The sequence below is a fragment of the Tasmannia lanceolata genome, unplaced genomic scaffold (genome assembly GCF_043159265.1).
Source record: "Tasmannia lanceolata isolate RefF3 unplaced genomic scaffold, GAP_Taslan_0.1 ptg000037l, whole genome shotgun sequence".
NCBI classification, from domain to species: domain Eukaryota; kingdom Viridiplantae; phylum Streptophyta; class Magnoliopsida; order Canellales; family Winteraceae; genus Tasmannia; species Tasmannia lanceolata.
In genome coordinates this window covers 12,070,771-12,084,111 of record NW_027518714.1, presented here as the reverse complement: position 1 = coordinate 12,084,111, position 13,341 = coordinate 12,070,771, and the positions used below count along the sequence as shown (strand labels likewise).

The 13,341-nt window shown below is 39.5% G+C and overlaps 1 protein-coding gene across 2 annotated transcripts in view; it reads left to right on the top strand.

Annotated features, from left to right (window-relative positions):
• Positions 1–13,341, top strand: part of LOC143860122 (CLIP-associated protein-like) — a 38,295-nt gene that overhangs the window by 19,500 nt on the left and 5,454 nt on the right. For both annotated transcript variants that reach the window (XM_077370651.1, XM_077370652.1), the window contains exons 8-14: positions 1,643–1,717; positions 1,789–1,857; positions 1,937–2,022; positions 2,212–2,329; positions 10,708–10,806; positions 10,895–11,252; positions 11,397–13,186. In XM_077370651.1, the coding sequence (XP_077226766.1) occupies positions 1,643–1,717; positions 1,789–1,857; positions 1,937–2,022; positions 2,212–2,329; positions 10,708–10,806; positions 10,895–11,252; positions 11,397–13,186 (2,595 nt within the window). The remainder of the gene's footprint in view (positions 1–1,642; positions 1,718–1,788; positions 1,858–1,936; positions 2,023–2,211; positions 2,330–10,707; positions 10,807–10,894; positions 11,253–11,396; positions 13,187–13,341) is intronic.

Genomic DNA, 13,341 nt, shown 5'->3' with positions numbered 1-13,341 from the left:
GGTATGGGAAATGGAAATGCTTGCTAAGGACTAGATTTATACCTAAGTATGAACTAAATATGGGTATATTGCATATAAAGACAGGATTGGCCCATCCAGCAATTAAAGTTCTAAGTATGAAATAAATATGGGTATATTCCATATAAAGATAGGATTGACCCATCCAGAAATTTGATGCATATTAGGCAAGATATGTTGGTTACTAATGATACTTCAATCCTTGATTGAAACTAGAGCCATAAACAATCCTTCAAGATTGTTTATGGCTCGTTTGGTGCTCTACTTTTAGTTGTGGACATATGATTACATTTGTCTTTGTCTAGCTTTGTGCAGTACATGACCTTTTTGCTGTCTGTAGGCACACATTTTGTTGTTTTAGCAGTGTTCTAAAAAATGATTACAATCATCTCTTAGGACTTGGCTGAGTCAACTCGGTTCTTCACCTGCTGAGTGCGTAGCACATATAAAATTTGATGAGTCAAAGCTTCTCACATTAAAGAGGGAAGGATGTTTTTCTCCTTTCTTGTTTCCTCTCTTTGATTCCGCCACCTACTTTTTAATTCTCAGCCGCCTATGGCCTTTTTTGCGGGAACTGAAAGTTTGTTCACTACCCATAATTCTTGGGCTACTTGACACATGAAACCTGCAGACATCCTTCTTGCCGCCTGTTTTTTCACGCATAATTTCAGCCACAAGCCTCCTCTAAAACAGCCGTATAAACTCCCTTTCTTCCTTTGCTTTATCAGCCGATCAGCCACCTTCTTTATTCAATCACTACCTTTTATTACCTGAAAGCCACCTCTCCTAATCTTTAACCGAAAAACCATTCTTTTCCCTACAGTTAAACCATCCAATCACTTCTTGAAAACCACCCAAGAACCTCCATTAATGCTAACCGAATTCACCCTTCTTCCTTCAATCCCTCCAAATTTAGCCACCCCTTGACAAACTTTCTGACTACTTCCTTCCCTAATTCCACTATTTCCAAACCCCTTTTCCTTCCCGTCATTTGAATGACTACATTTCTATTACTTTTTGCCCATTTTTCATAAAACCACATACCCTTTCCACACATACCTTTCGTCAATTTCCACATACCCTTTCAATAATTCCATCTGCCATTTTTTTTTTCAAAATTTCCGATTCGCTTTTCCATCATTTTTTCCTTCCCTTTTCCTTACCCCTTTTTCCCGTTTTATGCGTCGCACCTATGCATTATCAGAGCTGCTGCTTTGCCTCTGCAATAGCCCTTCAACATGTTTATGGGGAATTTGGTCAAACATTTATCTCTTTGTCTTTTGTCATACTGGCCATGTCTGTAACCTTAAGAACATTGAGAGTGACCTACTACTGCAACCGTGGAGAGTATTGACACTCATGATGACACTAGTCATGATGAACCGGGTGAGTTAGGGCTCACTTATGGGTCCTTAGTTGTATCTCCATTGACATCAAGAAATAAGGAGGACGTGTATTTTTGCTTAATTTCTTGATCTGATTTGTTTTTTTTGTTTTCAAAACTTAATGAAATTGCAGTAGCTGGTGCCCTTATTAGATATATAAAGCTGAACGTAGTGCTTTTCTCAGTTACAGTTCAAATTCCAATTTCTAGAAATGTTGCTGATTAGTTTTTCCTCTCCAGGCTTGCCATTTATTAAGCTTGCTTTCAAAGGAACTTTTGGGGGATTTTGAAGCATGTGCAGAGATGTTCATTCCGGTAAGATCACCACTATCTCACTGAATGTTGTAGTCAGTTTTTCAGACTTGTCATGTATGTAATTCTTACAGGTGCTTTTCAAGCTTGTCGTTATAACGGTCCTCGTAATTGCGGAGTCTGCAGACAACTGCATAAAAACGGTATGAGTCAGAGCATGTCATCATACAGTCGGCTGGTATTTGGTTCATGGCTTCTTAGAATATCTTATGGGCTTTCCAGATGTTACGTAATTGCAAAGTTGCACGTGTACTTCCTCGGATAACTGATTGTGCGAAGAATGACCGAAATGCAGTGCTTCGTGCCAGGTATGAACATGCCTCTTTGCAAAGATGTGAGGTCATCACTAATCCAGTTACATCTTTTCTTTTCTTTTTTTTCTTTTTGATGACATAGGGTATCCCCACCCATTTTAGGGCGGGACTAATCCCTATGGATTTAATCCAGTTACATCTCTCCTCTTGCTCCCTATCTCTCTACATCTTTTTCCATTGCAGATGCTGTGAATATGCACTTCTGATCCTTGAGTACTGGGCTGACGCACCTGAAATACAGCGATCAGCTGATCTTTACGAAGATCTTATAAAGTGTTGTGTAGCAGATGCAATGAGTGAGGTATACCTTTGTTGTAGGATATTTGTCTAGGGCTTGGCAGAGGAAAAGAATTAGCTAGCTTGAATTCTTGGGTTGCAAGTTTTTGCGATTTTCCTTTTCTCATATGTCCCTCGCTCACTGCTAATGCGCATTGGGGTACCCCAAATTTGAATGAGTGGTTACCCTTTTTCTGCATCTATATGACTCCATATGTGTGTTTTTATAATGTTAGGCATTTTTAATATGCGACTGTAATGTTTTTATAACTATTATGGGCTCAGCTTCGATTCCCCTGACCCACACACCTTCCTCCTTCTCCTGTTAAGCTGTATGTCGTTTATTACTGTTCTAATACCCATATATGAGATTTTATATGGTGTAAGCCCTTATATTCCCGTACTTTTCAAAAAGTACTGCACGGTCCACGTCATAGGATGAGCTAGACCGTCCATCTGATGGAACACAACGTAAATAGGTTGTTCCCGAAAAAGCATTTCCATAGGATGATCCTAGCCCTCCGATCTATAAAGGAATATAGATCATCCTATTTATGTTCTGTCCAATACTTTTTGAAAAATACGGGACTATAAGGGCTTATACCATAAAAAAACTCCCCATATATAATTCTTTTCTATATTTACAGCATCTTATCTAATTACAAAGACATTGGTGATTGTTGGTTAATGAGCATGGTCTTTCTCTAGTAACCATTTCAGTTCTTTTCTTCATTGGCAGTGATAAATAAATATGTTCTTGACAAGGCCCGACTACATTCAAAATAAACTATTAATAGCTTGTGCAGACTCCAGATTATTGTTAGTTCACCTTGGTGTGGGCTTGTGGCGTGCCATTGCTAAGTTTGTTCTTACCCCCATCTCAATACGGTTTAGTTTTAGTGCAGCTAAGGCTTTTGTTTATTTGGTTTTTGGGAGGGGCTAGATTGCTTCTAGAGATGCCCAGTGCCTTGAACTGGAGTCTTGAAAGTAAACTTATGGGCCACATTCTCATGGCCTACCCTTTGCATCCATACTTGGATGGCTGAAGATTGTGTTTCAAGTTGTGACATTACATCTGACTTGTTATATATACATGCCTTAGTGGATTGCTGATGGCTTTTTTTTTTTTTGAGAGGTTGGATTGCTGATGGCTTGGTTACTCATTTCCTGTTGGCTCCATGGTCTATACTCTCCTCTATACACTTTGGGAGGTTGCTTTGCATTTGAAAATTTGAAGCTTATGACTTGAAGCAATCCTCAGAGCCTTTCTGAGTTCCCACAATAGCTTCTCCAGAAACAAGTGCTAGTTAGTTTCCATGAAAATGGCGTGTTAGTTTTATTCTAAAATTCTCCATCTTGGCTACTGACATGGGCGAGTTTTCATCTTAAAACTTAGTGAGATGATTGAAAAGGGAGGGGGGATGCAGTAAACTGATGTCTTTGATTGACTTTCCGTTGACCTGGCCAAATTCTCATGACCATTGATTGCCACATGCAGCGGTTCACTTGGAAGAGAATGCCAGCTAGTTTGCCGAAGAGTATTTTGAGAGCTGTCATCTTCTTAATGTCCACTGCTCATAACTATATAATTCCAATTGTAGGCTGTTGAGTAGGCCCTGGCTTTACAAGTGAACGTATATGTTTGTTTCGAACATAGAATTTCTGGCATTGTTGGAAGGTATTTTCAGAAACTGTTCAATTGCAATCAGATTTTAAAAAAAATAAAAATTTAGGTATCTTTCCCTTGCAAAATTCAAAAGAGATGTAAAATGGTCTGTGAGTTTTGTTTTGGCATTTAGATGGCCGTTGTAGCTTTCCTATATTCATGTTTGATGGCTGTATATATGGTTGCATATGTTATAGAACTGGACAACTTTTCCCTTGAGAAAGTTTCATAAGCTGGATGCTTTATCTTTCCAATATTCGTGCTTTGTAAGCGTTTCCTAGATATAACTAGCTTCTTGTGAGCTTTTCTGCTAAGATAAAGGATTACGTAGCTGGATGGACAATAGGGGGCATCTAGTGTTAGCGGACTTCCTGTAACGACCGCAGATTCTTGTTTCTTTAAATTTCATTTAATTAAAAATTAATACAATAACACCCTAATTACACCCCTTAAAATACTGATTACTAATGCTTGTTGAAACAGTCACCTTATAAAAAAGATTTGTGGGTCCATTAATTCTCTTTAACTTATAAATTTTAAGGAAAAAAATGTACATAAATAAATCATTTATTTCAGACAAATTTGGAAGGGATAAATATTAGATTGGGGAAACCCAAATCACTAAAAGTTAGTGGTAGTACGCATACTCCGAGTTGGGAGAGTGCGTGCATACATATGTGGGCCCTATCAGTGTATTTAAAACTTTTGTTTTTTTGTTTTTTTTTAAAACACTTGGTTAATATGGAAACTTGATAACTTTACCCTCTTGTTGTCTAGCCCTAAAATGACACTTTCTTTTAATAGGATTGGGAAGAAAAAAAATAGTAAATACTAACACTAAACTATAATTTATAATGACACTCTCTTTCCTTTTATAATCATAAAATGACTCTTTAAGTGGGTATTAGAGTTGGAATAGGACACCCCATTCTCTAATTAACCATACGAATTGGGGTCTTTATAAAAACCCAAAATCGTGGGTTTCTTCCCTCACATAACGCATCATGAGAGAGATAGAGATAGAGAGAGTTAATGGAAAAGAGAGAGAGGGCAAACCGAAAGAGAAGAAGAACAAGAAGAGAAAAGGAGCTAGGGTTATTTTCAATCTCAAATTCTCAGTAAGTACCTCATAATTTCAGTTTTTCTTCACGATTGAAACCCTATTTGCAACCCTAAATAAGAAAACCTCAAATTCTAATCATGTAACTCATGCAAAAAATCACAGTGGATTTGTAACCTCTTTAATCTCAGATTTTTAAAGAGTTTTCCTTTCGATTGAAAATCACCAACATCATCTTTCAATCTCCCCAAAACAGAAACCACAACAAAAACCCCAAGTCACTACCATCATCATGAAGAAAATTAAAACCCTAAGATGGAGTCTCGAAAATGTATAGAATATATTGTATTAAAAGGACTAAAAAAATAACAGGGACTTGCATGTATATAAACTTGGGGTTTTAATTTTCTTCATGATGATGGTAGTGACTTGGGGTTTTTGTTATAGTTTATGTTTTGGGGAGATTGAAAGATGATGTGGGTGATTTTCATTCGAAAGGAAAACTCTTTAAAAATCTGAGATTAAAAAGGTTACAAAATCCACTGTGATTTTTGGCATGAGTTACATGGCTAGGATTTGAGATTTTCTTAATTAGGGTTGCAAATAGGGTTTCAAACTTGAAGAAAAACTGAAATCATGGGATACTTACTTGGAATTTGAGATTGAAAGTAACCCTAGCTCTTTTTCTCTTCTTGCTCTTCTTCTTCTTCTCTTTCGGTTTGCCCTCTCTCTCTCTTTTCCGTTAACTCTCTCACTCGTGATGCGTTAGGTGAGGGAAGAAACCCACAATTTTAGGTTTTTTTAAAGACCCAAATTCTTGTGGTTAATTAGAGAATGGGGTGTCCTATTCCAACTCTAATACCCACGTAAAGGGTCCTTTTATGATTATAAAAGGAAAGAGAGTCATTATCAATTATAGTTTAGTGTTAATATTTACTATATTCTTTTTTCCTAATCCTATTAAAAGAAAGTGTCCTTTTAGGGCTAGACAAAGGGTGAAGTTATCAAGTTTCTATATTAACCAAGTGTTTTTTTTAAACAAGAGTTTTAAATACACTGATAGGGCCCACCTATGCGTGCACGCACTCTCCCAATTGGGTGTATGTGTACTGCCACCAACTTGGGGTGATTTGGGTTTCCCAAATCTAATATTTATCTCTTCCAAATTTGTGTCAAATAAATGATTAATATATGTACATTTTTTTCCTTAAAACTTATAAGTTACAGAGAATTAATGGACCCATAAATTTTTTTTTTACAAGGTGACTATTTCAATAAGCATTATTAATCAGTATTTTAAGGGGTGTAATTAGGGTGTTATTATATTAATTTTTAATTAAATGAAATTTAAAAGAAACAAGAATCTGTGGTCGTTACATTCTACCCCCCTTAAAAGAATTTCGTTCCTGAAATTCACTTCCCTAATTGGAGAAGAGGGTCGTACCAAACTATGTTAACCATCATACAAAAGAAAGAAATGACAGTACTAGTACCTTAAGCTAAGCAAAACATACCTCCAAATAACTCACGAAAATTTGTTTGAATATCCAATTCCCGTTCCCAAGTAGCCTCTTCAATGTCGTGATGACGCCAAAGTACTTTGACCAACGGAATCGTCTTATTCCTCAAAAACTTTTTCCGTCTGTTCAAGAATACGAACTGGACCTTCTGAAAAAGACCAATCTTCTTGAAGCTCCACCTTGTCCTCCGCCAAAACATGGGAAGGATCGGGATGATATAGGTGAAGCATGGACACATGGAACACATTATGCATCCTTTCTAAATGCGGAGGCAACTTCAACTCGTAAGCTCTTGCTCCAATTCGCCTAACGATTCGATAGGGTCCAATGTAGCGAGGACTGAACTTCCTCTTTCTACCCAACCGCATGACCGCCTTGAACGGAGATATGTTAACAAATACCATATCTCCTTCTGCAAAATTCAAGCTCTCTCCGCTGCTGGTCGGCATAACTTTTCTATCTGCTTTGAGCTGCCTTCAATCGGTCTCTGATTAAAGCTATCTTCACTGATGATTCTTGAACTAATTTCGGCCCAATCAATTGCTTCTCACCCACCTCCGTCCAACATAACATTTTTCCTTGTCAATTTAATCAATGGTGCAGCTAAAATCGAAAAGCCTTCGACAGATTTTCTATAATATCCTACCAACCCTGAGAAACTCCTGATCTCTGACACATTTCTTGGCTGCTTCCACAAGGTAACCGCCTCAACTTTAGCGGGATCAACTGTGATTCCTTCCTTAGATAACACGTGACCCAAGAATGTCATGCGCTCTAACCAAAACTCACATTTAGAGAACTTTGTTGACAACTGATTCTGTCTCAAAGTCTCCAATGCAAGCTTCAAATGCTCGGTATGCTCTTCTCTTGATTTTGAATAAATGAGGATATCATCTATAAACACCACTACAAACTAGTCCAGAAAAGGCTTGAACACTCTGTTCATTACATCCATAAATATGGCTTGAGCATTTGTCAACCCAAAAGGCATCACCACAAATTCATAATGACCATACCGAGTTCGAAATGCAGTCTTAGAGATATCTTCGTCTCTGACACGCAACTGATGATATCCGGACCTTAAATCAATCTTCGAAAAGTGGGCAGCTCTTTGCAACTGATAAAAAAGATCGTCAATCCGAGGAAGTGGATAACGATTCTTGATGGTTACTTTATTTAATTGTCTGTAATCAATGCATAACCGAAGACTACCGTCTTTCTTCTTTACAAATAAAACTGGAGCTCCCCATGGTGTTGAATTCGGCCTAATAAATCCCTTCTCAAGCAACTCTGTTAACTGATCCTTTAATTCCTTCAACTCTGCTGGGGCCATTCTGTAAGGAGCCTTAGAAATAGGTCTGGTCCCTGGCTCAAGGTCAATGGTGAAATCAACCTCTCTGTGGGAAGGCAACTCCGTCAAGTCCTCTGGAAAAACATCCAAGAACTTGCTCACCACAGGAATGCCTGTTGCAGAAATCTCTCCACTGTCACCTTCCTTCTTCACATATGCCAAGTAGCATTCACACCCTTTAACAACTTCTGAGCTTTCATTGCTGCTATCAACTTGATCTCCCTAGGACGCTTTACCCCTTCAAAAATAAATTCCTCTTCTCCAGGAATAGCGAATCTCACCACTTTATGAAAACAATCTACATTGGCGTGATCGGAAGCAATCAATCCATGCCAAGTATGACCTTAAAATCATTCATGTCTAATAATAGTAGGTCTCCCAAAAGCTCTCTATCACCTATCTTAATAACACAACCCTTACAGACAAATTCAGTAACTACAATATCTCTTACTTGTGTGACAACTTTCAAAGGATGTAATAAAGGCACAGGGGTCAAATCCAATTCTCGAACGAAAGCAGGTGCTATAAAGGATAAAGTAGAGCCAGTATCAATAAGAGTATGTGCTGAAGAATTGTTAACTAGAAGCTGACCTTCCACCACCGCATTTGATGCCTCGGCGTCCTGCTGATTGAGTGCAAACACACGGTTGACTGGCGCCTGAGGGGCATTTCTCCCTTGATTTTGTTGGAGATTCTGATTTCCTCTGCATTGATTTTGGTGTACTGGCTGTCTCTTCTGTTGTGGTTGAGCTGGGTGTCTCTGCTGATGCGGCTGAGCTAGCTATTGCTGCTGCAGTGGTGACTGATTATTGAAATTTTTGTTGCCCTGGTTCGCTGGTGTGGAGAGTTTTGTTGCTGTCTTGCTGGGGTCAGAAAGGCTGATAAATAGGCTTAGGGCAATTTTGAATCTGATGGCTCGGGTCACCACAGTTGAAACAAACTTTCATCGTCCTCCAACACACTCCAGCGTGAAACTTGCCACAGAGGTTACATGGCATTCTTGGAGGTGCGCTTCCATCTGTCCTTGCCTTTTTTGAAGGAGGTGCATCATTTATGTTCCCTGCTGCTGGATTCCGCGCAGCCTGAACTAGTCTATCACTGCGCTCCGCTACCTCGGCCTTTGCACAGGCCGCCGCTAAAGTATCAGGTTCGAAATTGATGACGCTCGCCATGATGGAGGGGCGAAGACCCTCAATAAATTTTCTCACTTTGTCCTCCTCTGAATGTGCATAGCCTGGTGCATACTATGACAACTCTCTAAATCTGGCTCCATACTGAACCCTAGTCATAGTCCCATGTTTCAACGATGAAAACTGGGATGCCAATTCGTTCTTAACATATCTGGGGAAAAACTGATTGTTGAACCGCGTCTTGAATTGTTCCCCAGTCTCATTTCTTGCTTCTGGATAATTCCGCTCAACTGTCCTCCACTAAGTACCAGCTTGCTCCTTTAACAGAAAGGTGGCAAGACGAATTTTCTGGGCATTGGTACACCCTATTACCGCAATGATGCGCTCTACCTCCACGATCCAATGATCCGTTAATAAAGGGTCTCCTATCCTAGTAAACTCCGGCGGGTGATAATCTCTAAACTGCCTGTGTAGCTGGGAAGGGTCTGCTACCGCCCTCGACTCCTGATGACCCGCAAGTGCCGTTGTGATGTTCTGGAGTACGGCCTGATTTGTAGCTTGGGTCTGTTGTTGTGCTGCTAGAAGCTGTGCAATCATGTGCAAGGGGTCCTGACCTTGATCCCGACCTTGGGCATTGCCCCTAATTCCTCTCCTCTGATAGTGCTGCATCTGTAACATGAACAAACACAACATTAGGTACGTATTTAAAATTAGGAGAAGTCTTTCTTCTTCTTCTTTTTATCAACTAATGTTTTAATCAGGTGGGGTCGTGAATTTCTATTTGCAATTAACCCTGGCAATATAGGATGGTGTGTGTTTTCCTTTAAGGTCATGTTTGAGTGCTTAAGGAAGGTGTATGTCTTTTATTTGAGTTCTTGTCCAACTACCCAATTCCTAAGACGTACCCAAGACTCGTGCACCAGATCCCTCACTGACTAAACCTGGGTGCTTTGATACCACAACTGTAGCGACCGGTTTTGGAAATCGGGTCGTTACACTTCCAATTGTGGAAGACTGTCTTGTATGTATTGTTGGATGGAATTTGAAGGAAAGGATTAATTAGAACTTATAGGTGTGAGGTTACTTCAATGGTAAAGACTGTTGAGAAAATATAAATATTTGTCAATCAATGTGTCATCTTCAGGAAAGAATTGCTAGATTGTGAAAATGGGAGTTGGAAAGAAAGGCATTTATGGTGATGGGAACTATTGGATGGGACTTGAAGCTAAAAAAGGAAAAAGAAAAAATAAAGGCATTTATGAGATGGGAACTGCTGGATGGGACTTGAAGCTAAGTTTTGTTAGAATATCTTTCAAGAACACAAGGTCTTTGGTAATTGGTGAGCATTGTTATAGATGACAAGAGGGAGATTGGGTGACTTTTTTGGAAAATGGATTTTTCATAACATGAATGCTGTTGGTGATCTTCATGTTTACCATTTCTATGTATTGATATGTTTTGCACTGTTCAGCATTTTTAAATGATTGTTTTCGTTTGAAACTGTTTTTTTTTTGTCTCACATTTGTAATGCAATTGAAGATGCCCTTGACATCCTTCTTTCATTTTTTTACTGATGTGTGTCACATTTTTTTGCAGTATTTGTATCTGCTTGTGTGTATCAATTTTTTCCCACAGCGTTACCATCAAGTTCTTATTAACATATTGAAACTGTATAGGTGCGATCAACTGCAAGAGTTTGCTACAGAATGTTCACTAAAACTTGGCCAGAGCGTTCCCGTCGCTTGTTTTTATCCTTTGATCCTGTCATACAGAGGGTACCTGTTTTTCTTGTTTCTATTTTGAAGAATCCTTACTTTATTGGTTTACTATAAAATTTTATCTAAGGTTGCACCCTTTGAACAGATAATAAATGAAGAAGATGGTGGGATCCACAGAAGATACGCTTCTCCTTCACTTCGTGAGAGAGGTGTGCAGCTGCCACGTATTCAGTCTCACACTGCTTCGAATTTACCTGGATATGGAACGTCTGCTATTGTTGCAATGGACAGGAGTGCAAGTATTTCTTCGGGGACATCTCTATCTTCTGCTAGTACACTTCTATCACAAACAAAGCCAATTGGAAATGGTCCTGAAAGAAGCCTTGAAAGTGTGTTGCATGCAAGCAAACAGAAGGTGACAGCTATCGAAAGCATGCTTAGAGGGTTAGATATATCTGAGAAGCACAATTCTTCAACGACACGCTCGACTAGTTTGGATCTCGGTATTCAACTAATCCTTTAAGTAGATATTATTCTCAATTCCAAGTAATTTTTTTGGTGATTAATAATTTAATCTTGGCGGTCGCATAGTAAGTCATGCATTTGTCTGAACGGGATAAACCATCATTTTCTTGCCCCTAGTGCAGGAGTTGACCCTCCATCCGCTCGTGATCCTCCATTTCCTTCAGTATTGGCTGATTCTGCTGCACCTGATATTTCCAGAGGTAGTATTCGTAATGGTGGTGGCTCGATTTTCTCTGACCTCAGCACTCCTCAAATTCAGTCTTCCGAGGATCCTGGACCTGGTACACTATCTTACCTCAGTAACCTGAAAACCAACTCTCTGTCATCCACTTCATTGTCTTACACAACCAAAAGATCTTCTGAAAGGCTACAAGAGGGAAGTTCCATTGAAGAGAATGTGGATATCAGGCCGATTAGGCGATTTCCACATGGGCACATAGATAAACAATACCTGGATACGCCTTACAAGGATGCAAGTTTCAAGGACTCACATAATAGTTATATCCCTAATTTCCAGAGGCCACTTTTGAGAAAGCATGCAACTGGGAGGACTTCTGCAGCCGGTAGAAATAGTTTTGATGATAGTCAAATCTCACTTGGTGAAATGTCTAGCTATATGGACGGTCCAACTTCTCTCAGTGATGCTCTTTCCGAAGGACTGAGTACTAGTTCTGATTGGTGTGCTAGGGTTTCTGCTTTTAATTATCTCCGTACCTTGCTGCAGCAAGGGCCAAAAGGAATTCAAGAAGTCATGCAGAGTTTTGAAAAGGTCATGAAGCTATTTTTCCAACACTTGGATGATCCTCACCACAAAGTCGCACAGGCAGCTCTTTCAACACTTGCAGATACTATTCCAGCTTGTAGAAAGCCTTTTGAAAGTTATCTTGAAAGGATCTTACCACATGTTTTTTCACGGTTAATTGACCCGAAGGAGTTGGTTAGGCAACCTTGTTCGACAACCTTGGAAATTGTGAGTAAGACTTATGGGATTGACTCTCTTCTACCTGCTTTGCTCCGTTCACTGGACGAACAACGGTCACCAAAGGCAAAATTGGCTGTCATTAAGTTTGCTATTAGTTCCTTTAACAAGCATGCAATGAGTCCTGAAGGTGCTGGTAATATTGGCTTGCTAAAGTTATGGCTTGGTAAATTGGCACCTTTAGCACATGATAAAAACTCTAAACTGAAGGAAACAGCTATTACTTGCATTATATCAGTTTATTCGCATTTTGATTCGGTGTCGGTCCTGAATTTTATTCTCAGCCTATCAGTTGAAGAACAAAATTCCTTAAGACGGGCACTTAAGCAATATACCCCTCGGATAGAGGTGGATCTCATGAACTTTTTGCAGAACAAGAAAGAGCGCCAACGTTCTAAATCATTTTATGATCAGTCAGATGTTGTTGGAACTTCTTCTGAGGAAGGATATGTGGGTACATCAAAGAAAAGTCACTTTCTTGGAAGGTATTCTGCGGGGTCCATTGATAGTGAGGGTGGGAGGAAGTGGACTTCCATGCAAGAATCAACCCATATCAGTGGCTCTGTTGGTCAGGCAGTGTCTGATGAGACACAGGAATACTTGTATCAAAATTTTGAGGTTGGCTCTAATCCCGACGTTCTCAGTTCCAAAAGCAAGGATCTAAAGTACAATAATAATACTACAGTAGATATTGTGGGCTCCTGGACTAACCGTCCTGAAAATGTTGACCACGGCATAGATTATGAGATTTCTTTAGGAACTCCACGTCTTGACATCAATGGACTGGTGAGCTCTGATCGGCAGGTAGCCAACGGGGTGGGGCTTGGCAGTGAAGGCTCTCCTAATGTGGAGCTTAATCACGAGAAGCTTACTGCTATTAAAATCAACTCCACACCAGGCTCTGGACCTAGCATTCCTCAACTTCTTTACAAGGTGAGTTCTGGAAAGTCAATTTTTGGTCTTCCTTTAACTGGAAACTCATTTTCTGAAGTTGCTTGTCCTGACGGTTGTGTTTGAAATCATTTATTTATTGAGCTTTGGAACTTCTTGAGACGAACTTGAACTGGAGAACATTGTAATCATTGCAT